This window comes from Neovison vison, chromosome 2 (genome assembly GCF_020171115.1).
Source record: "Neovison vison isolate M4711 chromosome 2, ASM_NN_V1, whole genome shotgun sequence".
NCBI classification, from domain to species: domain Eukaryota; kingdom Metazoa; phylum Chordata; class Mammalia; order Carnivora; family Mustelidae; genus Neogale; species Neogale vison.
Genome location: NC_058092.1, coordinates 98646446 through 98669736, shown reverse-complemented (window position 1 = coordinate 98669736; position 23291 = coordinate 98646446). Strand labels below are relative to the sequence as shown.

Genomic DNA, 23291 nt, shown 5'->3' with positions numbered 1-23291 from the left:
AGGTCATGATCTCAGGGTCCTGGGATCCGGCCCTGCATCGGGCTCTGCTCAGCAGGGAGCCTGCTTCCTCCTCTCTCTGCCTGCCTCTCTGCCTACTTGTGATCTCTCTCTGTCAAATAAATAAATAAAATCTTTAAAAAAAAAAAAAGCTGAGAAGTTAGGACAACGTATGTGGATGTGAGTGTTTTTATTTTAAATAGGATAGTTTCAGAAGGTTTCCATGATGAGGTAGACCTTGAGTAAAGACTGAAGGAAGAATGGGAGCAACCCTGCTTAAACTTGGCAAGCCAGGGAGCATGTTTCAGATAGAGAAAGCAACTGGCAAGGGCCAGAGATCTTAGCATACTTGACTTCCTTGAGGAGCTACATGTCTGAATGGAATGAACAAGGGGAAGACTGGTATCGGGTGAGGTTAGAGAGGCAGGGAGGGCCAACTTACTGAGTGCTTTGTAGGCCGTTTTAAGAATGCTGGCTTTTAGTCTGAGTAAGACACTCAAGCCTCGAGTAGCAGAATAATCAGTAGTGACTGATTATTGTCTTCAAAAGATCTTGCTATCTGTAGTGAAGAGAGATTAAAGGGGCACAAAGAATTAGGAGATTAGTTAGGCTGTTTTCAGTAATTTAGACAAGATAGGGGTAGTGTATACTAGAGTGCTAACATTGGAGATAATAAGATGTAATCAAATTCTACGAATGCTTGGAATTTGGATTTAATACCTGAAATTGTGATGTATGGGTCTGCTGATGTATGAGTTTTATGAGTTGGAGGGGTAAAACTAACACCTAGAGTTTTGGCTTTCAGGTTACTAAGAGTAAGTAGAAGGATAGGATTGAATTTACTGAAGTGGAGAAGACTATAGGAAGACATGGTTCGTTAGGTGTTTTTAGGGAATTGGTAGTCAGGTTTTGGGGATACTAAATTTGAGATCTTAAAATAATGTAAACATCAACTATTTTTTTTTTAAAGATTCTATTTATTTATTGAACAGAGAGAGAGAGAGAGATCACAAATAGGCAGAGAGGCAGGCCTAAAAAAAAAAATCAACATTTATATTACCATCTCCCCTACTTCTATCATGCCCAGTCTAATTTTATCATTAAAACAGTTGGTGTTGGGGCGCCTGGGTGGCTCAGTGGGCTAAGCCTCTGCCTTCAGCTCAGGTCATGGTCTCAGGGTCCTGGGATTGAGCCCAGCATCGGACTCCACTCAGCGGGGAGCCTGCTTCTCCCTGTCTCTCTGCCTGCCTCTCTGCCTACTTGTGATCCATCTCTCTCTGTCAGATAAATAAAATCTTTAAAATTTTTTTTAAATCTTAAAAAATTTTTCTCCATTAACAGATTATAAGAGGAAGCCCCAGACCCACCCTTCTTCACTACCATTTGTACCTCTCTATCATTATTTGTTTTCAACTTACTAGGACTGGGCGCCTGGGTGGTTCAGAGGGCTAAGCCTCTGCCTTCGGCTCAGGTCATGATCTCAGGGTCCTGGGATCGAGTCCCTCATTGCGCTCCCTGCTCAGCAGGGAGCCTGCTTCCCCCTCTCTCTCTGCCTGCCTCTCTGCCTTCTTGTGCTCTCTCTATCAAATAAGTAAATAAAATCTTAAAAAAAAAAATAAACTTACTAGAACTAACATTACCATGTTCTTTATCCCTGTTAGTCCCCTAAAAAAGCCCCGCATTCCCAGGTTTCCCCTCATCTGGCATAATTTAATTCCCATAAGGCTGTGCATATGACAGGTATATCTCTCTTGCCACTGTGTTCTCTGGGATTAATGGTTTGTCATCACCAGCATCTCTTTATTCTCAATCTCTTTTTAGATCTTTTCTGTGCTTTCTCTGCTGTAGTGGAAACAGAGCTTGAGGACATTGCTTCCTCTTCCTCTTAACTGGTGGCTATTTTTACTTTGATATTTCATGTATCACTGGACCTTGAGGTATATAGCTATAGAACATTCTTTCTTCCTTCCTCCCTAAAAATCTCTAAATTTTAATCTTATGTCATCATTGCTATTCCTCATTTGGTGCTCATTTTCCTTCATCTCTTAATGTTGGATGTGTCATATAAAAACCCATGGGTCATTTGATTCATCTCTTAAACAGTTTCTAACTCAGAGGTCATCTATATAGATACTACTCTTGTCTTAATCATCTATATAGATACTACTCTTGTCTTAATTCCTGGCAGTTTTAATATATGCAGATTTGTCTCTTCAGATATTCTAGTTGTTGTTTTTTGAACTTCATTCTAAAATTTGTGTCCTTTACATTGTCAGTTACATCCATGATTGTACGCTAGTCCTTGGCATTTCCAGTAATTACATTCAGTTTCATGAATTCTTCTCTGTGACCACATCTCTTATTATTCTATCTCATTCTGCTTAGTGTCAGATTTCCAGTGACTTTTATTTTAATCCATTGATAGTACTATTTTTTTCACTTTACCTCATTCCTTTGTGTTCTCACTTAATCCTTTTCCAGTTTAACTTCAGGCTAATCATTTTTACTCCCTCCCTTGACTCTTGTATCCTACTTGGTTGAGGTCTCTAGGTTAAACCACAGTCTTGATTAAACTTCCCTTCCATCATGCTTTGCTTATGCAGCTGAACATCATGGGAGGAAAAAACCCACGACACCAACTGGTCTTATTCTCAGTTCATGACCACTTACCTCAAATAGACTCTTAATGTTACCTAGGTGTCATACTATGTATTAATACCGTTTTCTGTCAACATTCCATCGTCCATCATCACCTGCAGATATTGGCAGTGCTTCCTACTTCATTGAGAAAACTGAAACAATACAAAGAGAGCTTCTGCAGACGTACTTCATCACATCTTGTCTTTGAAGCAGTTGTACCCACATTTTTCATTTCTCTGTTATCTTAGTTGAATTTTCTTCTTCTATGAAGCCAGTTTCTCTGCTTACACACTTAGATTCCATCTCATCTCATACAGCCAAGGAAATTGCTTCAGCAGTTTGGCTTTCTCTGCTGATGTCAATTTTTCACTCCAGCAATATTCCCTCTAGTATTTTACTTTATTTTTTTTTTAATTCTTTTTTTTTTTTTTAAAGATTTTATTTATTTATTTATTTATTTATTTATTTTATTTATTTATTTGCTCAGAGAGCCTGATGTGGGGCTTGATCCCAGGACCCTGAGATCATGACCTGAGCAGAAGGCAGAGGCTTAACCCACTGAGCCACCCAGGTGCCTGCCCCTGCTCTGATATTTTAATATTCCGCCATTTTTTTCTTACATCTTTAAAAAATAAAAGAAAATGTAAAACTTTAATTCACTTTCCCTGTGGGGAGCTCTCTCCATTCCTCTTTGCAGCAAAATATTTTGAAAGGATTGCTTATAATCATGGTCTCCTAATTTCTCCTGTCCCCTTCTCTCTATCAACGTTTTACCATCATTTTTCTTTTCAAGGTCACCAGTAACCATTGCATTACTAAATCTAAAGGTCATTGCTTGGTCATCATCTTAATACTTAACACATCTGCAACATTTGACATAGTTGATCATTCCCTTAATACATGTCATTTATTTGGCTACCAAGAGACCACATTCTTTCAGTTTTCCTCCTACTACACTGGTTACTTCTCAGTTTCATTTGCTCATTTTCCTTCATCTCTTAATGTTGGATGTGCCAGGCATTACTTCATTATCTGCAGTTACAGATTTATGGCTTTAAATACCATCCATATGCTGATGATGTCCAGATTTCTATTTCTAGCTCGGTACTCTCTCCTGAACTTTCAGATTTGTCTATTCTATAAACTGTAACATCTCTTCTTGAGTGTCGGCTTTCTCAAATATAATATATCCAAAATAGAACTGATCACTTACTCCAGATCTTTTTTACTGGCAGCCTTGCCCTATCCCAGTTTGTGGCAGTTGCATTTTTTCCATTGCATAAGCCAGAAGTCTTGGCACTGTCCTTGATTCCACTGTTTTCTCATAACCAAACTCAAACTTACCGGAACATCTTTTTGGCTCCCTCTTCAATATCTATCCCTAAATCTCAAAATTTCTTACTATCTCATTGCTGTTAGCTCCGTTTCTACTAGGCTGGTCTCAGACACCATCATTTCTAGCCTAGATGACTGCAGTTGTCTCCTCAGTCATCCTTGTACTTGTAATATTGCCTTCCTTCAGTTTATCCTTAACTACTAGAACAGTCTCATGTCATAGTCACTCCCTGCTCAAAACCTTGCATTGGCTCTCCACTTTTGTCAGAGTAAAAGATTCCTTATAGTGGCCTGTATGCTTGTATTTCATCTACTGCTCCTCTCCCCACTCAATCTGGCTTCTGTTGTTTCTAAAACATGGCAGAGATAATGCTGCCTCCCTGTTTTCTCTACCTGGGAGAACTGGTCTACTTATTTGCATAGCGAACTTCCATTTATCCATCAAATCTGCTTAATGTAACTGTCAGTGATCTACTCGGATCACTGTATTTAAAATTGCAATTTGTCCCTTTACCTCAATCCTGTCCTGTTTTAATTCTTTTTCTTTTTTTTATATTGCACTTACCACTTTCTAAACATGTTCTGTAACTTACAACTAATTTTTCGTGTTCCTCTCATTAGAATATAAGCTTCAGGAAGATCGGTGTCTGTTTTGTTCACTGTGTCCCAAGAGCCTAGAATGGTATTTGACACACATTTAGACATTTCGTCTACTCAACAGATACTTATTAATTTAGATATAGGAAAAAATGAGTTGACAGACCTGCCTACATATAGGAGTTGTCATTTATATGTGTGTATTTTCACAGAAGTCAGTTTTTAATTTTTTAAATAGTTGAGGGCTGCTTGTTCTGCTCCTTAATTAGAGGCTCTTGTTCTTCTTTTTAATATTTAAGGAATTTCTACACCCAGTGTGGGGTTTGAACTTAAAACTCTGAGATCAAGATTCACATACTCTTCTTCCTGAGCCAGTTAGGTGCCCCATGGAGGTCCTAGCCTTTTTTTTTTTTTTTAAACATTTTATTTATTTGTTTGATAGAGTTCTCAAGTAGGCAGAGAGGCGGGCAGAGAGAGTGGGGAAGCAGTCTCCCTCCTGAGCAGAGAGCCCGATGCAGTAGATTTCCCACTGAGCAGGGAGCCCAGTGTGGGGCTTGATCCCAGGACCCTGAGATCATGACCTGAGCTAAAGGTGTTTAACTGACTGACCTGAGATGCTAAACTGACTGAGCCATCCAGGCACCCTAATCCTATTACATTTAAGGTAATTATTGATATGGTTTAAGTTTACCATTTAGTTTTGTTTTTATTTTTTTTTCTGTGGTTTTTTTTTCAACTTAATAAAAGTTGTTGCCATGTTTCAACTTAATAAAACCGTTTTTGGTGTTTGATTTTTACATTCACTTTTAGCTTTTTAAGCTCTTTTAGCTTTTTAAGCTCTAATTCTATTATTTTTTTTTAAAGATTTTATTTTATTTTATTATTTTACTTTTTTTTTTAAAGATTTTATTTATTTATTTGACACAGAGAGATTACAAGTAGGCAGAGAGGCAGGCAGAGAGAGGAGGAAGCAGGCTCCCTGCTGAGCAGAGAGCCCGATGCGGGACTTGATCCCAGGACCCTGAGATCATGACCTGAGCCGAAGGCAGCGGCTTAACCCACTGAGCCACCCAGGCGAGAACACATGAGTGAATATGAGTGGGAGTGTAGGGGAAGGGAGAAGCAGACTCCCCACTGAGCAGAGAGCCTGACTGGGGCTCAATCCCAGGACCCTGGAGATATGACCTGAGGTGAAGGCAGATGGCCAACCATCTGAGCCATCCAGGCACCCCAGTTCTGTTATTCTTAATGATTGCTCTAGGGCTAATGATATGCAGTTTAACTTAAGGCCTTCTTTTTTAAAAGTCTTGTACTATTTCCTGCATTATGAATACAGTAAACTTAAAAAAGGATAATTCAGTTTATCAAACCCTTATTCCTTTATACTAATGCCATATCATTTATTCATACATGCCCTTTAAATTTAACATTATAGTGCCTTCTTTAAAAAAAAATAGCTGTCTTTGGGGCATCTGGGTATCTTGGCTCAGGTCATGATCTCAGGGCTGTGAGATCAGCCCCACGCTAGGCTCTGTGCTGAGCGTGGAGCCTGCTTGGGATTCTCTCTCTGGGGCTCGATCCCAAGACCCTGAGATCATGACCTAGGCTGAAGGTAGAGGCTTAACCCACTGAGCCACCTAGGCGCCCCCAAGTATAGTTTTTTCTTTTAAGGTGTGACCTTTCTGGTTTCTCAGGTAGATGTCTGGGGAAGTGGTTTAAGTTCTTTTCCTCCACTAGCTCAGCTAGAACTCTGTCTCCTGGAACTGCTTGGCCTCTAGTTTCTCTATTCTACTGTCAACTTCATAGCAGCTGCTCTCTGTTAAGCCTTGTGTAATCTTGTGCTGTGCATATATAGCCCAGATACTGGCTGAGGAATTCTGAGGAATTCATTGATTCTGTGTCTTTCTTTCCCTCCATTTCCCCCACATCCCATCCTCACCCTGCATAGCTACCTCGATTCTAGTGCCCTGTTCATGGAATCTGGCTGTTCAGTAGTCCCAGACTTTTACCATGGCCTCCTCAGCTCAAAGAGACTTCTCAGCTCTGTGTGGTCTCCAGTTCTCTGTGCCAGCTATCACCAAATTATCTATAGACAGAGAGGCAGGATAGTGGTGGGGCTCTCTGAAGGATTGCAGAATTTCTCAGCGTGTAGTCTAATGACTAAATAAAGTTATCACATATTTCTGTCTTACTTCATAGTTCTCGTGGCAGGGATAGCCTGGTACAACTTATTCTTCACGGCTGAGAGTGGATGGCACCTTTGTTCTACCTTAATTTTTTTTTTTAAGATTTTATTTATTTATTTGACAGAGATCACAAATAGGCAGAAAGAGAGAGGAGGAAGCAGGCTCCCCACTGAGCAGAGAGCCCAATGCAGGGCTTGATCCCAGGACCCTGGGATCATGGCCTGAGCCGAAGGCAGAGGCTTTAACCCACTGAGCCACCCAGGTGCCCCTACCTTAATGTTTTTTATCCCTGATTGAAGTTTTGTGTATAGTTGGGTGTTTATAGATTTTTAGGATCATTATGGTGTAAGAGAGTGTACTTAAAATATAGTGTCAGACATTTTTGTTAAAGAGCAAGATAGTTTATAATGGAAGTCACTTAAATGGACCTATGTAAGTGAAATTTCTCTAAAATACTTTCCTGAGAAGTAACTTTTCTTGTATTAGACTTTTATAGTGTTAAATGGATAGATGGGTGGATAGATAGATTAATAAGCTTTAGAGCAGGTATTTTTCTTTTCAATTCTAGATGTAGAGCTACCTAGAGAGCTTTGAAAAAATACTGATACCTTAGTCCTACTCCAGACTGGTTAGATAAGAATTTTACATTACAGCCAGGTATCAAAATTTGTTTACAGTATTTTCCAAATACTGGTAAATCGCTGGTTGTTATTCAGTGAAGGTTGATAACCTCTACTTAGGAAGAACGTTTGCCAAACTCATTTTTTTTCTGTAAACTCTTGCAAAGTTACAGATGCCTTTCAGATAAAATCCACAAATTGCCAGTAAAAATGACATATAAATTCATATGTACCATCAGTTTTCTAGGGAACTAGATTCAGAAGTATGGTGACAAATCAAGATTTTCTAAGTGTGTTGTTTGCTTGCTTCCTCTCCTCTCCTCTTTCTTAACTTCTTTGTAGTAGGCTCCATGCCTAGTGTGGAGGGGCTTGAACTCACAACCCTGAGGTCAAGGCCTGAGTTCAGTTGTTGGACATTTAACCAACTGAGCCACTCAGGTGCCCCCAAGTATTTTGTTTTCATCTGGTACATTGATTGTTAGAAAAAGCAGCTTGTTTCAATACTTAGTATTCATTCAGCTCTTTTGTTTAGTAGATGTTTGAGGGCCATGCTGGATGATGACTATATAATAATAAAAACAACTGACTGTCCTTTCTGTCTTGAGTCTATATGAGTCTTGAGATTGAGTGTATGGTTCAGTTGTAGTTCAGTTCAGTGAGTAACTCCAAAATAGAGTTAATTCCTTTTGATTTTGCTGAAAAAAAGTTATTGATTTTAGTATTCTAGTTTGTGTGCCTGTCAGATTATCTGAGGAACTTGTAAGTCTCAGATTCACCTACCTAGCAGAATGATTGCTTATGACTAGAAAGAGAACTGGGTGTGGCTAACAGTTAGCTTGAATGACAGGAGTATCAGGAGAGAAGATTTGAGAAAGAAGCATTCAGAGTAATCAGTTATTTAGTAGAGGGACAGGTTCGTTGAGATGTGTGTTGGTCAAAATGTTAATTGCTGAATTATAAGAATAAAAACTCTGTTGGTTGGTCATTTTCCTTTGCAGCAATGTAGACATGCCTCTCATTTTACGATTCATCTGTGATTTCTGCATGGCTGGTTCTGTTCTTTGAGATCTCGGTGCAAACTCATCAGGAACCCTTTTCTGGGTTTCTGATCTAGAATTTTTTGCTACTTGTGTCTTCTCTATCACATAACTCTACTTAAATTTTTTTTTCTCCTTAATTAGAATGTAAGGAAAGGAAGAAAAAGACCCTAGTTTGTTTTGTTTACTGTGATATCCCTACTCTTTGAATACTTCCTGGCAAATAGAAGAATTCATTGCCTGTCACTAATGACTGCATACTTAAAAGTTTTAAAATCACAAGACAGTATCATATATATCTAAAAGTACAGTGTAAGGAATGACTAAAATATCTAGCAAATCGGGGTTTTGGTTTATTTTTTGACCTTACCACTTGATAAATGGAAGTGTTAGATATTTCTTTTAGTTCTATGAAAAAAATTACTGAGACACTAAATGGCATCATGATTCAAGAAAGTTTGGGAACCTCTTGGCTATATATAGTTTATCCATTGCTTTATTTTTACTTATTTTTGAAAGTTTTTATTGTTAAGTAATCTCTGCATCCACTGCAGGGCTTGAACTCATAACCCCAAGATCAAGAGTAATATGCTGTACTGACTGAGCCATCCAGGCATCCCTTATCCATTGTTTTAATGACAGTAGTGGGTTGTTTCTACTTTTGGCTACTATTAAAAAAATAAGATTTCTTTACATCTCTAGGGATACATGTACATTTCTCTAGGATATGTATTTTGGGCAGGAATTTAAAAAAATTATTATTATTATTATTATTCATGTTTTTTTAATTTTAAATTGGTTCCACACCCAAGATGGGACTTGAACACACAACCCTGAGATCAAGAGTTACATGCTCTACCACCTGACTAAGCCAGCCAGTCAAGAACCCCATTTGGCTAGGAATTCTTTGGTTATATTTATTTTTTAACTATAAACTCCGGTTTTCTATATCTTCTTGTTCAGTTTTGTAGCATTACATTTTTCTATAAGTTTGTCCATTTTACCTAGATTCTCAAATTTCTATTTTAGATTTTCAAATTTCTTAATACAAGGTTTCATTAATATCTTTTTAAATTAATACCTTTTTAATGTCTTAAGAGCTGTATGATGGTGACCTCTTTTTAATCCCTGATATTAGTTATTTGTGCCTTCTATGTTTTTCTTAATCAGTCTTTTATAGATTTGTCAATATTAGCTTTTAAAAAAACCAACTTTTGGGTTGTTGATCCCCACTAAATTGTATTTTTCCCACATGATTTTGTGTATTCATCTTAATTCCTTCTACCTTCTTTAGGTTTATTGTTTGTTTGTTTATATGAGAGGTTGAGTGTGCACGAGCAGGGAGGGGGTGGGAGTGGGCAGGAGGGGGAGAGAGAGAATTTTAAGCAGGCTCTACGCTCATCCCAGCAGAACCCGACCAAGGGCTCAGTCTCATGACCTGAGCCGAAATCAAGAGGCAGACACTTAACCCACGAACCACCCATGTGCCCTATCTGTTCTGTCTTTATTGGTTTGTATATAATGTGTCTTTTTTTCCTTCTAGCTACTTTAAAGGTTTTATCTTTTTTTTTTTTTTTTTTTTTTTTGGTCTTTATATGGTTTGGAAACAATATGCCTTAGAGTAATTTTCTTAATGTTTCTTGTGTTTGGAGGATGTTGAGGTTTTTAGATCTGTAGGGTTATATTTTTCATCAGATTTGGAAAAGTACTCCATTATTATAATTTCTTCCAATATTTCTTTTTCCTCTTCTACCTTCCCATTTGGGGAAGCCAGTTATACATATATTAGTGTCATTACAGTTGTCCCCAGACTCACTATTCTTCTGTCTCTTCACCACATTGCTCCCCCCGCCCCCCATTTTTTTCCCTGTTTGATTTTGGATGGGATTAACAGATTAGACATTATAGAAGAAAATATTGGTGAATTTGAATATAGCATTAGAAAGTAATAGCCTGTTGTACTAGTGAAGTCATACGAAATTGAAATGTCAACTGATGTCACTGTGTGCCCTTTGAGATTTAAAGTTGGCTTTTATTCCCTATTCTGTTTATGTGAGAATCCTTATGTCTTCCCCAGGCTTTCTCGAAATTTCTACGCTTTTAGGTTCTAATTGTTTCTCAGACTTTCTACTCTCTGCAACTCTTCCTGAACTCTTAGGGCTTATTATCATTTTATTATTATTTATTATTATTATCATCATATTGTTATCATACAGAGCTTTAAATTAGGAACATAGCCTCATTTTAAAATTTTCTTAAAAGCATTAGGTCTTTGTGTATGGTGAGCTTTTTGTTGTTGAAGGTTTGAAGCTTTATATTGTCATAATGCAAATCATTTAAAATTACTGCAAAAAGTAGCAGTGACAATTAATTTTAGCCCCTTACTGTGCTCCAGTAAGCAAAGTACTATTGCTTATTAAGTGCTTCATGTGTTTTGACCAATTTAACTCTTGGAACAGGTTCTGTAGGATAAATATTATTATTATTATATATTTCTCTGAAGAACTAACACACAGGGTTGTCCAAATTATCCAGCTGTTACTCTGCAGATAGTAATAGTACATATATCAATAAATTTTTCTAAAGATTAAATGAGAGAATCCATGTAAGATACTTAGCACAGCATCTGAAAACATGGTTCTCAAAACAGCTCTTGCTGTATATAGATTGATAAATGCTTAGATAGAATATGTTTGGGATTTTTCAAAGTAATCTTGAAAATAGAGCAAGGGGGATACAACAAAGTTGGCTATAAATAGATACCTTTGAAAGTGGATGATAGGTTCAGTGGAACTAAAATTTTATGTAATTCTTAAAATGAAGTACTGAATTAAAAAAGAAATTGAGGGGCACCTGGGTGGCTCAGTCAGTCGAGTCCCTAACTCTTGGTTTTAGCTCAGGTCATTATCTTGGGGTTGCCAGATAGAGCTCCAAGTTGGCCCTACACGCAACAGGGTGTCTGCTTAAGATTCTCTCCCTCTCCCTATACCCCGACTCACACATGTGCGCACACTCTCTCTCTAAAAAGAGAGAGTTTTTAAAAAAAAAAAAAATACTGAGTCAGAATTATTACATACTAGCTAAAAATATTTCCCAAGATATTCAGTTGGGTTATAAACTAAGATGATATATTTTCCTAGAAGTGCCAGAGTAAAATCTTATCAACTGTTAAATGCTGACAGTTAATAAATAATACTGTGAATACTTGGCAAAGGAGAGTAGCATCCCTGTACACCTCATGACCTAGTAAAGCTAAATGAGCTTTCAAAAGTTATAGTTTGAAGTTGTAAGATAATGGATTCTCAGGGTTTTTTTTAAAGCCCTTCTTCATTTCCCAGTCTTCTGAGAACCATGTTTTCAACAAATTCTTAGCAAACTACATTAAATAATAATTTATTTCTCAGTAATAAAACACATATAATCATGATGATGACTGTTCAGACTATGTAACCAATGGTATACATATTATATTGAGTTTCTGTGATTCTAATCAAAAGCTCAGAAAGTCTTGCCTAGCCTGCCTGTCCTAAGTAAATCATAGTTAGAGAGAGAGAGAGAGTGCAGGAGGGGAGGAGCTGAAGGAAAGGGAGAGAGAAATTCTCAAGCAGACTTCCCACTGAGTGCAGAACCTGACTTGGGGCTCGATTCCAGGATCCTGAGATCATGACCTGGAGCCGAAATACAGAGTTGGGATGCTTAATTGACTGGGCCACCCAGGTACCTGCGATTGACATTATACTTAATCCACTTATTGGTTATTCTTTTTTCTCCCCATTTCTGAAGTATTTCGACTATAATTTTGATGTGCTAAAAAAGAAAATGCAGCATTACTTATTCTCTTAGGTAGGAGAATCGAAGTAGCTTGTAGCCAAAACTGCTTCCACATTGCTCTTCTGTTGTTCAAGATCCAGTTAGTATTTTTCTTCTAATAATATAATTGAAATTAGTCAAATGAAGAGAGATAAATCTGATTATCACTTTTCATTCAGTTCCTTAATGGCTCACTATTACTTATTATCTGAATGCAACTTAAGCAAAATGTGCAAGTTAGCATCTTGTATTTCTCGACTTTTCTCGTTTTGCTCTCTTTTCCATAGCCTTGAAGATGACAGCTTCAGAACTATGTACTAATACACATTCAGATTTTGTTTTCCTTCGGTGTGAGGGCTTACCTCAAGTACTCTTACTCATCCGTAAACATCTAGCTCAGATGTCAACTCCTGTATAAGTGGTTAAGAAAGAACACATACTTAAATGTAGGGATATCATAGTTTGTTTGCTTAATACTAGTTCACATGAATCAACAAGATATTTCTAGACAGGATTCTGAAACATTTATATTGAAGTGAGAAGAGAAATAAATTTGTACTGGGTTAAATTTTATGAATTAGAATTTTGTGAATTATGATACTGGTTGACCTTTCTACCAGGTGCCTTTCTATTTACTGACATAATAAAACTCTGTGTCAAAAGATCTTTCTTTATCTTAATTTAAAGCTCATTGAGTCACAAAGGTTAGCATGGTAACCTCATATTCCTACTTCATTTGTACAGATTTAACAAAGTAAAGCTTTATTTTGGACATACAAAAATTGTGTGTGGAGTAAATCAAATGTTCTTCAATGAAAGAATGAAATGAAACAACAATCTTTGGATTATGTATCTATCTAACATTAGATAGTTTTAATTAATTAATTTTGATAGTTTTAATTTAAAATTAAATTAATTTAATTTAATTTTAAGTTTTAATTTAAAATTAAAACTCCCACATCTTTTTTTGCTGTTTAATATTGTACATAAGTTATAAAGTGTTATTATACTTTACATTACAGACAGGATTTGGGTTTTGTTTTCTTGCTTCATTTTGTTTTGCTTTAAAAATAAATTATTAAAAATCTTAAAGTGGTCAATTTTATTATGTATGCTTTATTACAATAAAATACTCTTAAAAGCAATGAACAAAATAAAAACCTCACTTGCTGAATATCCTGTTACACCAGTCCTCATATTGCTGTACATTTTGCCTTCTACTGCCCTCCATTTTTCCTTTACGCCTTGAACCCGAGCACTAAGCAAAATTTTCCTTCATCTTACCAAACTTCCCTCAGTGTTCACAACTTTTTAACCTTTTCTCTTAAATTTGCCTTAAGTAAGACCTTCACTAAAGGCACAGACATTTAGAGACTTATAGTCTTAATCTCAATTCCTGCCTTTAATGATTTCAGTATCTATATAGATAGTTGTACCTTTGTCAGTATCTTGAACTCATTTCCAGTGACCTTTTCTTGACTGTGTCTTAGCTAGGCATTTAATTTTTAAGTCATACCATAGACCTTACTTTAACTGCAGCATGTAAACTCCCAAATCACCAAAGGTGCTGATCTCTCTGACAGAGTCCATTGTTCAGGCTTGTTTGTGCAGCTGTGCCAGCTAGTATTGTATTATGATACCTTATCTGAGCTTCTGTCATAGAGTTGTAGCTGGTCATCCTGTTCTCTCTTCTTTGGATTTATCTTTTATATTTCTGTCTGATGATTTTCCTGGAGCATAAATCTGATTATTATATCTTGGTTAGAATTTTTCAAGGGTTTCCCATTACTAAGAAGATAAAATCCAAACATTAGCATGGTACACCCAGCCTTTCACAGCCTGATTCTGGATTTTATTAATTACTACCTCATATTCTGACCTTTGCCTGGCGCTCTTTGGCTAAATTGAAGTCTTTGTAGTTCCTTAAATATGTCTCTGTATTTAGCATATGATAATACTATTCCCACTTCGCTGTGAAGCTTTCCTTGGTATTAAGGCTGTGTTCTTGTTAAGACTATATCTCCATTATAGTTCCTTTTTTTGAAAATATTTTATTTATCTAAGAGAAGGAGGGAGAGAGAGCATAGGGAGCAGCAGGCAGAGGAAGAAGCAGGCAGAGCAGGGAGCCTGATGTGGGACTCAGTCCCAGGACTCCTGATACTATGACCTGAGTCCAAGGCAGACACTTAACAGACTGAGCCACCCAGGCTCCCCTCCATTACAGTTCTTATCACAGTATAGTATCATTTCATATGTGTGCCTATTATAAGAATATGAACAGTAATGGATTTATTTACTCACGTATCCCTAGCATACAGAAGAATCCCAAAAATATTTGTCAACTTAATGTGTAACTCACACAAAGGAAATAAAAATAAGAAAGAAAACCATTCTACCTTCCTAGTAACCAAAAAACTGTAGTCTTTACTATTAAGTATAAATTTTTGCACAATAATATTAAGAAATAACAACAGATACCACTCATGTTGACAAAGCTACAATAAAACTAGTGTCGGTGATTTTTAATTGGTTCAACTCTTCTGGAAAAATTTGACTACATAGTATGGAGAACTGAAAAATTATTTCAAGTGGTGATTGTAAAGATGAGATAAAAGGTGTAAAATTGCACATACATTGTATATACTTGTATTTAAAAATACATAATAAAAAGCCCAAGGAATATATATCACGGTAGTAGTAGTAGTGGTTTTATGATTTTAAAACTATGGGTAGTTCCTCCACTTTTGAAAGTATTTCTATAATGTTATATTTTATGGTTTAAAATGTATACAACTTATTCCAGTATTTGGATTTTTAAAAAATGTAATTCTGAATCAAAATTCTAACATAAGAGCATTTGAGCAGTTCTTAAGTTAATTTTTTTTTTGTCTTACCAAATGGCTTCTCAGGCTTGGGTCAGAAGGGAAGGGATTTGTAGTTAAGAGTTGCTGTCGAGGTAAGGTATGTGAGGGCAGCATAGAATATTGATCGTTTCAATAAGGTCATAAGTTTGAGTCATGTAGCAATTCATTTTAAGGATTTTAATAATAAATTTTCTGTTCTAAATGTAGTTTTTTTTTTTTTTTCCTGTTTTAAGATACCAGTTTTTGGAAGAAGCTTTTCAAAACCAGAAAGGTGCAATTGAGAATCTACTGGCTAAGCTTCTTGAGAAGAAGAATTATGTTCATTTTGCAGCTACTCAGGTGCAGAATAGGTAAGTGTGTTGCCTTAAAACCATAATTTCACTTAAAAAATTATTAAAAATAGTAAGTCAGTTTACATACTAAGCGTACATAGAAAACATATTTTTGGAAGGGTAAATGATAAAAGTTTGAGTTTGGATTATAATACTTGTTAAGTAAGATTTAATTCACCAGAATTTTGAGTCCTCTTAAGATACGTCTTTGACCACTTTATAATCAGCAAAACTCTAAACTTTGTAAAGCCTTAAATTACTGTGGAAAAAGCAACTAATACATGGAGAGTTGAATTACAAATTTTAACTCTGTGGAAGACATAGTACAGAGGAGAGAGTATGAAAAGAATGGTGGATAAATTTACCTTTCCAACTGTAAAGCAAGAATTAAAAATACTACTTCTCTTAGTAGTAGTATTATAAGATGAATGTATAGAACAGTTTGTGGCACATAGTAAGCCCTCAGATTTTAACTATTGGCATTATTTTTATCAGTAATACCATCAGCATTTAAAAATTCTATTCAGGTTCATTTCTAAATGAACTAAATTTATTGATAAGTCAAGTTGGAGTAAGTTCCATAAAGGAGTACATTAACAAGGTGAGGACTCTGTAGAAAGATGAACACCTGAAGCTGGTATAATTAAAATCTGTATATTCCTGAGGGTATGAATAGGGTTATAAGTATTTGTTTTTCAGTTTCACAAATAATGAGACTTTTAGGTACTTCTAGGATATTTAAGTTAATTTTTGATGATTAAAATGATGGAAAATGACAATATTCAAAAGTATTAAATTGATGAATGAATAGTATATTATATATTAGACTATAAGGTAGTAGAACTTTCATCTTAAGAATCAGTGATACCAAAAGAAAAGGCTACTCTGAGGGTGTAGATCTAAAATAGCATGGATTTGAATTGCGAGGGTCCACTTATACAGATTTTTTCAATAAATATAACATTTTCTTTTCTCTAGCTAACTTGATTGTAAGTTTATAATATGTAATACATATAACATAAAACATGCTAATCTGATTAAGCTCTGTATGTTAGCAGTAAGGCTTCTGGTCAGCAGTAGGCTATTAGCTAAAGCCTTTGGGGAGTCAAAAGGTTTATGTGAATTTTTTACTTCATGGGGATAGGTGCTCCTAACCCTCACTTTGCCCAAGGGTCAACTGTATATCCCTACACTAATATATTGCATACACTATTTATGGATGGTTAATTGTTATGAAAAAGTCAGGATGTTTTAGTGATTCTGCTATGTTGTGGGTGATACTGGAGAGAGTGGGAGCTGTCTTCTCATAAATAATAGATGAATGTCCTTTTCAGAGAAAGATGGTTGATTCATAAGGCAGTCCCATATTTTTATATAGATACTTTGTACATATTTTGCATATGTGTTTCTGAATCTTTGTAGAAAAGTAGAACAAGAGATTTATTGTTATAAAATTACAGAGGGTTAGGGAGACTAATGATTTCATCTCCAGATTTATTTTAAAGTGTTGAAATCTCCAGTAATACTTCCCTTTAGACACTCTTTTATGATCTGTCTCCATTTTTTAAATGTACATTGATTTATTTCTTCACAATTGAACACATGTAGACCTGCTTGAATCTAATGAGGATTTGACTATGGCTAACAGTTCTCTGCTTTTAGCATGTTCAGTGATTTTAGTCTTTGGCTGAGTCATTTTAAGTTGGAATCCTACATTATCATAGTAATTAACACTCTTATTTTTAAAATGACATCTTCCACTTACTTTAGTAAGATAAGGACAGAATTGAGTAAAATTTTCAAATAAGTGCCCAAACAAGTGCTGAAACATAGACAAAGGAGGGAAAATTACATTATAATTACTCAGACTGTATTAAAGTTACTCAAATTTGAATTGGGCAAATAAAAGACATTTTAGAGGTTGAAAGTATGGGAAATAGTTTGTAAAGAAGTAGAATGTATAAAAGTTGAAGGCTACTTTCTTTGATTGTTTAACATTTTATGTATTTATATTGGTGGGATACCTCTCCCCACTCCATGAAATAGGTTATTAGCTGTTTCATATCTGCAACTAAACCTTTCATTATCGAAATGGGGGCTTACACCTATTCTAAAACATCTGGCACATTTTGTAAATGGATTGAAGTTGTTTTATACCCTTAATTCTGTACAGTAGGAAAACTGTTTTGGGAAGAACCTATGCGGGATGGGGGTGGGGAGGATCATGTATCAGAACCCACATTTGAAGTGATTAAGTTATAGGAGAAAATAAGTGCTTCAAAGCTTAATTCCTATTATTCTAACCGATAATTACTGTTTGCAACATTGTTCTTTTTTGCACATTGTTCTTAAAAAGTGTTTAGTGGATGCAGCATGCCATATTTGACACTAGACAGCAATTGCTGATGTCAGATGTTTATATATCACATTCATGTCATAGAAACTAAAGGAGATTGCCATCTAGACTAATAAACTGGCCTTTATAAATTTAATTTAAAATTACTACATATTCCATTCTTTATATATAACTTGTTTGGACCAAATTGACTGCTCAGGTCTACCGAAACATAAGTTGTACATTTTGACAAAGGTTTAATTTTAATTACTCTCTTTAAGTGCCCAGTTGGATGAATTTCTGTAACAGTTGATGATTCAGAGACATAGGATAAATAACCTAATGATGCATTTCTCTTATTCAGGATAAAAGAAGTAAATGAGACTAACAAACGAGTAGAACAGGAAATTAAAGTGGCCATTTTCACCCTTATCAATGAAATTAATAAGAAAGGAAAATCTCTCTTACAGCAGCTAGAGGTACGGTTCAAAGCCAAAATAAAACAAAAACTGCTTCTGTTGCTCTTTAGCTGTTTTTAATGTTTATTGAAAGCTCTTTTAGAGTGGTTGGGGGGGGCATGGAAGTAAAGAAAGTTAAAAACATTTTTAAAAATTTCATTTTCTATTGGAAAATAGAGCTTTATTGAGTTAGTTAATTTGAAGTCCAATTTAATAATACTGATTTTAGCTGCATAAATTAGGAGATAGAGTTGTCCTCTTAGGAATGAAAGAATTATTTCTAAAATGTTCTATAAACAAAGACAAAGCCAACCTGCTACATCCTCCCCTTCCCCGAGATAGGGCCTTAATTTAATTTTTACATGTGAATGTCTAGCCTTTGTGTTTTACTTTTCTTTTAAAAATATTCCACAGTTTTGCTAAAAATGGTGCTCATTTTGAAATTTATAAACTTTAAACTTAATGATAATTTTGTTGTACTGTATTTGTGTTGCATATTTTGAGATTAATATGTAGATACAAATTTTTAGATAAGAATCCAGTCAATTTGTGAAATCCAAATTAAGTCTTAAACAAAGCTTCCCCTCTACTGATCAGAGTTGATTGGTTTTCAAAATTTGGTGCTCTGTAGTAGGCTTAGATGATACAGGTTTGTGTTTTCTGCACCATTAAATGGTAGCAATTTAAACTATGTATTTGGTTTTTTTACTTCCATTACTATTAACCTCAAATTTTCCACAGTATTTTTTTTTGTCTGTTTCATTCCTTCACAGACCATTGTAGAAATATTAGACACATAGTTACATAGAAATGAAAGAAATTATGTTGGCAGTGTTATTTCTGAATTTTGTCTTTTGAAATAATTTTTTTTTATTGAGACACAGTTGTGAGATTAAAAGTACTCTCACACATACTCTTAAAGTTGGAGGTCTCTTTCCTATTGTACATCCAGCTGATGCATTTAACTTAGATTTTTGTTTTCAAAAGGACTGTGAATGGAGAGTATTGAGCAGCAACTGTTTTTGATAGCCTTTTAAGTTACTGCAAGTACATTTTAAGTATAGGTCTAAAATAATGTTCTTAAACTGTTTCAAGAATTTTTGAGTGAAAAGATGCCTCTTAATACTAAAATATACAGAAATACCAAGTGATAAATCTGCCAAATACTCCTAATATGCTGAATTTAAACAATAGATGTTTCCTAGTGTAATAGCGTTCTTAAACTTTGTAAAATAGAGGTTTTCCTAAGCTTTGTAAAAGGAATAATTTCCAGGGAAGTTGTGAATCAAGCTTCTATCAGTTGAATACTTTTGTCACCTGTTTTACATTACAAAATGAGCAATTTGTTTCCTTAGGGAAAAAAAATTGTCCAGTAAATCAACTTTTGAGGCATTAAGAAAAGGCTAAGTACCAAGTAGATATGTTGTTTGGCATGCCAAATGTTAGAGTGTATATAGAACATCACCTGTTGCTTCTACGAGTTTTGTTCCCAGATAGTTTTACTTTACTTTGCAGCATTTCCCCCTGAACTGGTCCTTCAACTCTTACTGACTTTCTTGTTCTTTTATGAACTTTTATCGTTTTAAAAGTTTCGCTAACTCTGCTCTTAGAACATTCGAATTAGTTTCTCATTTTGTCTTAAGTATTTAAAGGAAGAGATTTTAACTCCAGCTTCATGATGCACCACCAGTAGATGGCACTTGCAACACAAAATTTTCTTTCGTCTGAAAAGTAGAGTTGAGTGTATCATATTTCTAAAGGTCAGCTCATTATGCCATAGATTCTGTGTATTGCATCAGCCTAATAGATACTGTTTTTAATAAGGACATTTTTATCTTCTGAAGGAAAAGAGAGGAGACATCAACTAACATTAATATCTGTATATGGAATGTCCTTGTTAGCTTAGAGAACTTAAGTTTTAGGTCCGCTTTTGTTAGTGAATTTTTTTCTTTTTTTTTGATCAGAGACTCATTAAATAATGAGGTGCTTGTCAACTTATCCTAATTTTAAAAAGTAATGTAGGTATTCTGTTCCTTTGCAATAAAAATTGTGAGTTGAATTTTTCACATAGAATTTTTCATTGAATTCTTGTTTTATTTCAGAACGTTACAAAAGAAAGACAGATGAAGTTACTGCAGCAGCAGAACGACATCACAGGCCTTTCCCGGCAGGTGAAGCACGTTATGAACTTTACAAACTGGGCAATTGCGAGTGGCAGCAGCACAGCACTACTGTACAGCAAGCGACTGGTGAGACACATAGTATAGTATATTTATGGTCTTTAAGTTGACTTATTAAGGTATTTCCTTCAGGGAACTGCACTTGTATGAAGTATAGATTTTGTATTTTTGCAAATGTAACCACCATGTTAAGATACAGAAAAATTCCACCACCCACAAAAGTTCCTTATTCCCCTTTACTCCTGACCCTAGGCAACCACTAGTCTGATTTCTTTTATTTTCTAGAATTGCATATGAATGGAATCATACAGTATTTACTGACCTGAAGATACCTTGTATCATAATGTAGTTTATCACCAGAAATATCAGAAGTTCAAGCATGTGCATTTGATTGCTTATATAGTTAGTCTTTTAAACACATACAGCCTCATCTGAGATTGACATTACGGGGCTACATGAGCTTTTTATGTCTTTATCATTTATGTTTTTGTGATACTTATAATTTTTAAGACTAATGTGAATTTTTTCCCTTTAAGATTACTTTTCAATTGCGCCATATTTTGAAAGCACGGTGTGATCCTGTGCCTGCTGCTAATGGAGCAATTCGTTTCCATTGTGATCCCACCTTCTGGGCAAAGAATGTAGTCAATTTAGGTGAGAAATAATTAGCTTTATGAATGTAACTGGGAACAGTGAATTAGGAGGAGAAAACATCTCAAGCAAATTTTAAATATTTAAAGCTTCACTCTAACATGTAAATTTCTTGGAAAATATGTTCCTCATTGGAAACTCAACTCGAGCTATGTTCATGACATCTGTAAGGATATTGAGAATCTCCTATGTGTAGATTTTAATAATGTGTATCGTTGCTAACGTTTCCTTCACATCTTTTAAAATTGATAATGACTATTTCATGTCGAAAACTTAGCAAACGGGCTTCATTCTCTGGAGGAATTTATTAGATGTTTAGTAGTTTGCATATTAATTGTACCAAATTGTCCACTAGAGGAGGACTTCCAGGATGCTGATGTGTCAGAAAGTCATGTACTGAGGAAGGTTTGAAAGATAAGAGTGGCTCTTTTCCACATGAAAGAGAAATGGACTTTACTCTTATTACTCCACAGTGTGGACCTCCTGACCATAGGTGAGGGTTACAGGGAGACAGACAAATAGCTCAATTTACAACAAAGGCGAAAAACTTCCCGACAGTTAGAATTGTCTACAGATTGAGTAAACTCACTTTCAGCATAGGTCCTCACCATTGGAAGTTATAAAAGCAGAGGTGGATTAATTTCTGTAAAAATGTAGTCTTTGTGTACATTAAAATTTGGTTATAGCCTTAGATCAGGCATTGGCAAACTGTTTTTGTGTGGCATGGTAGCTAAGTTTGTTTTTTAAACAGACTTTAAACAAACATTTTAAAGGGTTGTAAAAACAAATGAAAATGAAAGAACATAGGATAGATCTTATATGGCCTGCAAGACCTAAAATATCTGATGCATTAAAGGAAAGGTTTGCCAACTCTGCTTTATATCAGACATTCCTAAAATTTGCTTTCTGTTCTTAGAAAACAGTGGGGTTTGTGAGAGGCAAGGAAAATGTTCATTTTTAGAGACGTAAGTGATTAAAACATTCCATGTTTCGGCAGACAGTTTTGGAGCAGTGTCATACTCTGCCCTGCAGGCTGTGGCAGTTCAAAGGCAGATGGCATCAGCATTAGCAATCTTAGGTATCCTTGAATCAGTCTGGAAGACTTGATTTTGACCGACTGAATGGGCCTCTTCTGCAGATACCTCTTTCAGATTTTTAAATTTCTATGCATGTGTGTAAATGTAAATAAAGAATAAGGGCAGGTAATATATTATTCTGAAGAATCAAAAGTCAATTATTTGTCTTAGGACTGTTTCTGATTTTTATTATCTTTAAACCTAGCTCCCATCTCTGCTGTACTGTCAGAAGCTTTGAGTGCTGATAGTTGTCAAAGGAGAGAGGAAAAGATAGTGACTAATCCACAAAATAGATGATTTAATCATTTATATGCAAATTATTCTCATTTTTTAAATCCTTCAGGTAATCTAGTAATAGAGAGTAAACCAGCTCCTGGTTATACTCCTAATGTTGTAGTTGGGCAAGTTCCTCCAGGGACAAACCACATTAGTAAAACCCCTGGACAGATTAACTTAGCACAGCTTCGACTCCAGCACATGCAACAGCAAGTATATGCACAGAAACATCAGCAGTTGCAACAGATGAGAATGCAGCAGCCTCCTGCACCTGTATCAACAACCACAACAACAACACAGCAGCACCCTAGACAAGCAGCCCCACAGATGTTACAGCAACAGGTGAGTATTATCACATCATGGCATGATTGGCAAAAATTATGAAGGCCTCAAGATTACACTCTGTCCTGTAAGGATGCATTACACATTTCAATGTTACTAACAGGGACAGAGCTCAATGGTTAGAGTTTAAATATTTGCTCTGGGTTTGGCAGGGATTTGGGGAAGATGTGAGAAAAGGTGTTAAATAAAATACTTACCATGGGAAACGAAATTAATTCACTACTACTGTGGAGGAGCAAAAGATTTTATTCCTCCAGACCAGATACTTTTTGTTTTTCATATGTGGTTTGGGGCCAGAAGGCCAGATAGCTTTTGCCTAGGATCTCATAAGTTCTTACTTACTTACCTACTTACTTATTTATTTAAGAAGGGGTTGGGGGAGAGGGAATCTGGAGCAGATGCCACACTGAATGCAGAGTCCCACATAGGGCTTGATCCCACGACCCTGGGATCACAACCTGAGCTGAAATCAAGAGTCAGATGCTTAGCCAACTGAGCCACCCAGGCACCTCAATCTGATAAATTCTTTAGGTATTTGTTCAAATCATTTGCATC

General features: G+C 35.7%; 1 protein-coding gene across 2 annotated transcripts in view; it reads left to right on the top strand.

Annotated features, from left to right (window-relative positions):
- Positions 1-23291, top strand: part of TRIM33 (tripartite motif containing 33) — a 114362-nt gene that overhangs the window by 63821 nt on the left and 27250 nt on the right. For both annotated transcript variants that reach the window (XM_044238960.1, XM_044238959.1), the window contains exons 5-9: positions 15320-15436; positions 18118-18232; positions 20314-20460; positions 20928-21045; positions 22462-22736. In XM_044238960.1, coding sequence (XP_044094895.1) covers positions 15320-15436; positions 18118-18232; positions 20314-20460; positions 20928-21045; positions 22462-22736 — 772 coding nt within the window. The remainder of the gene's footprint in view (positions 1-15319; positions 15437-18117; positions 18233-20313; positions 20461-20927; positions 21046-22461; positions 22737-23291) is intronic.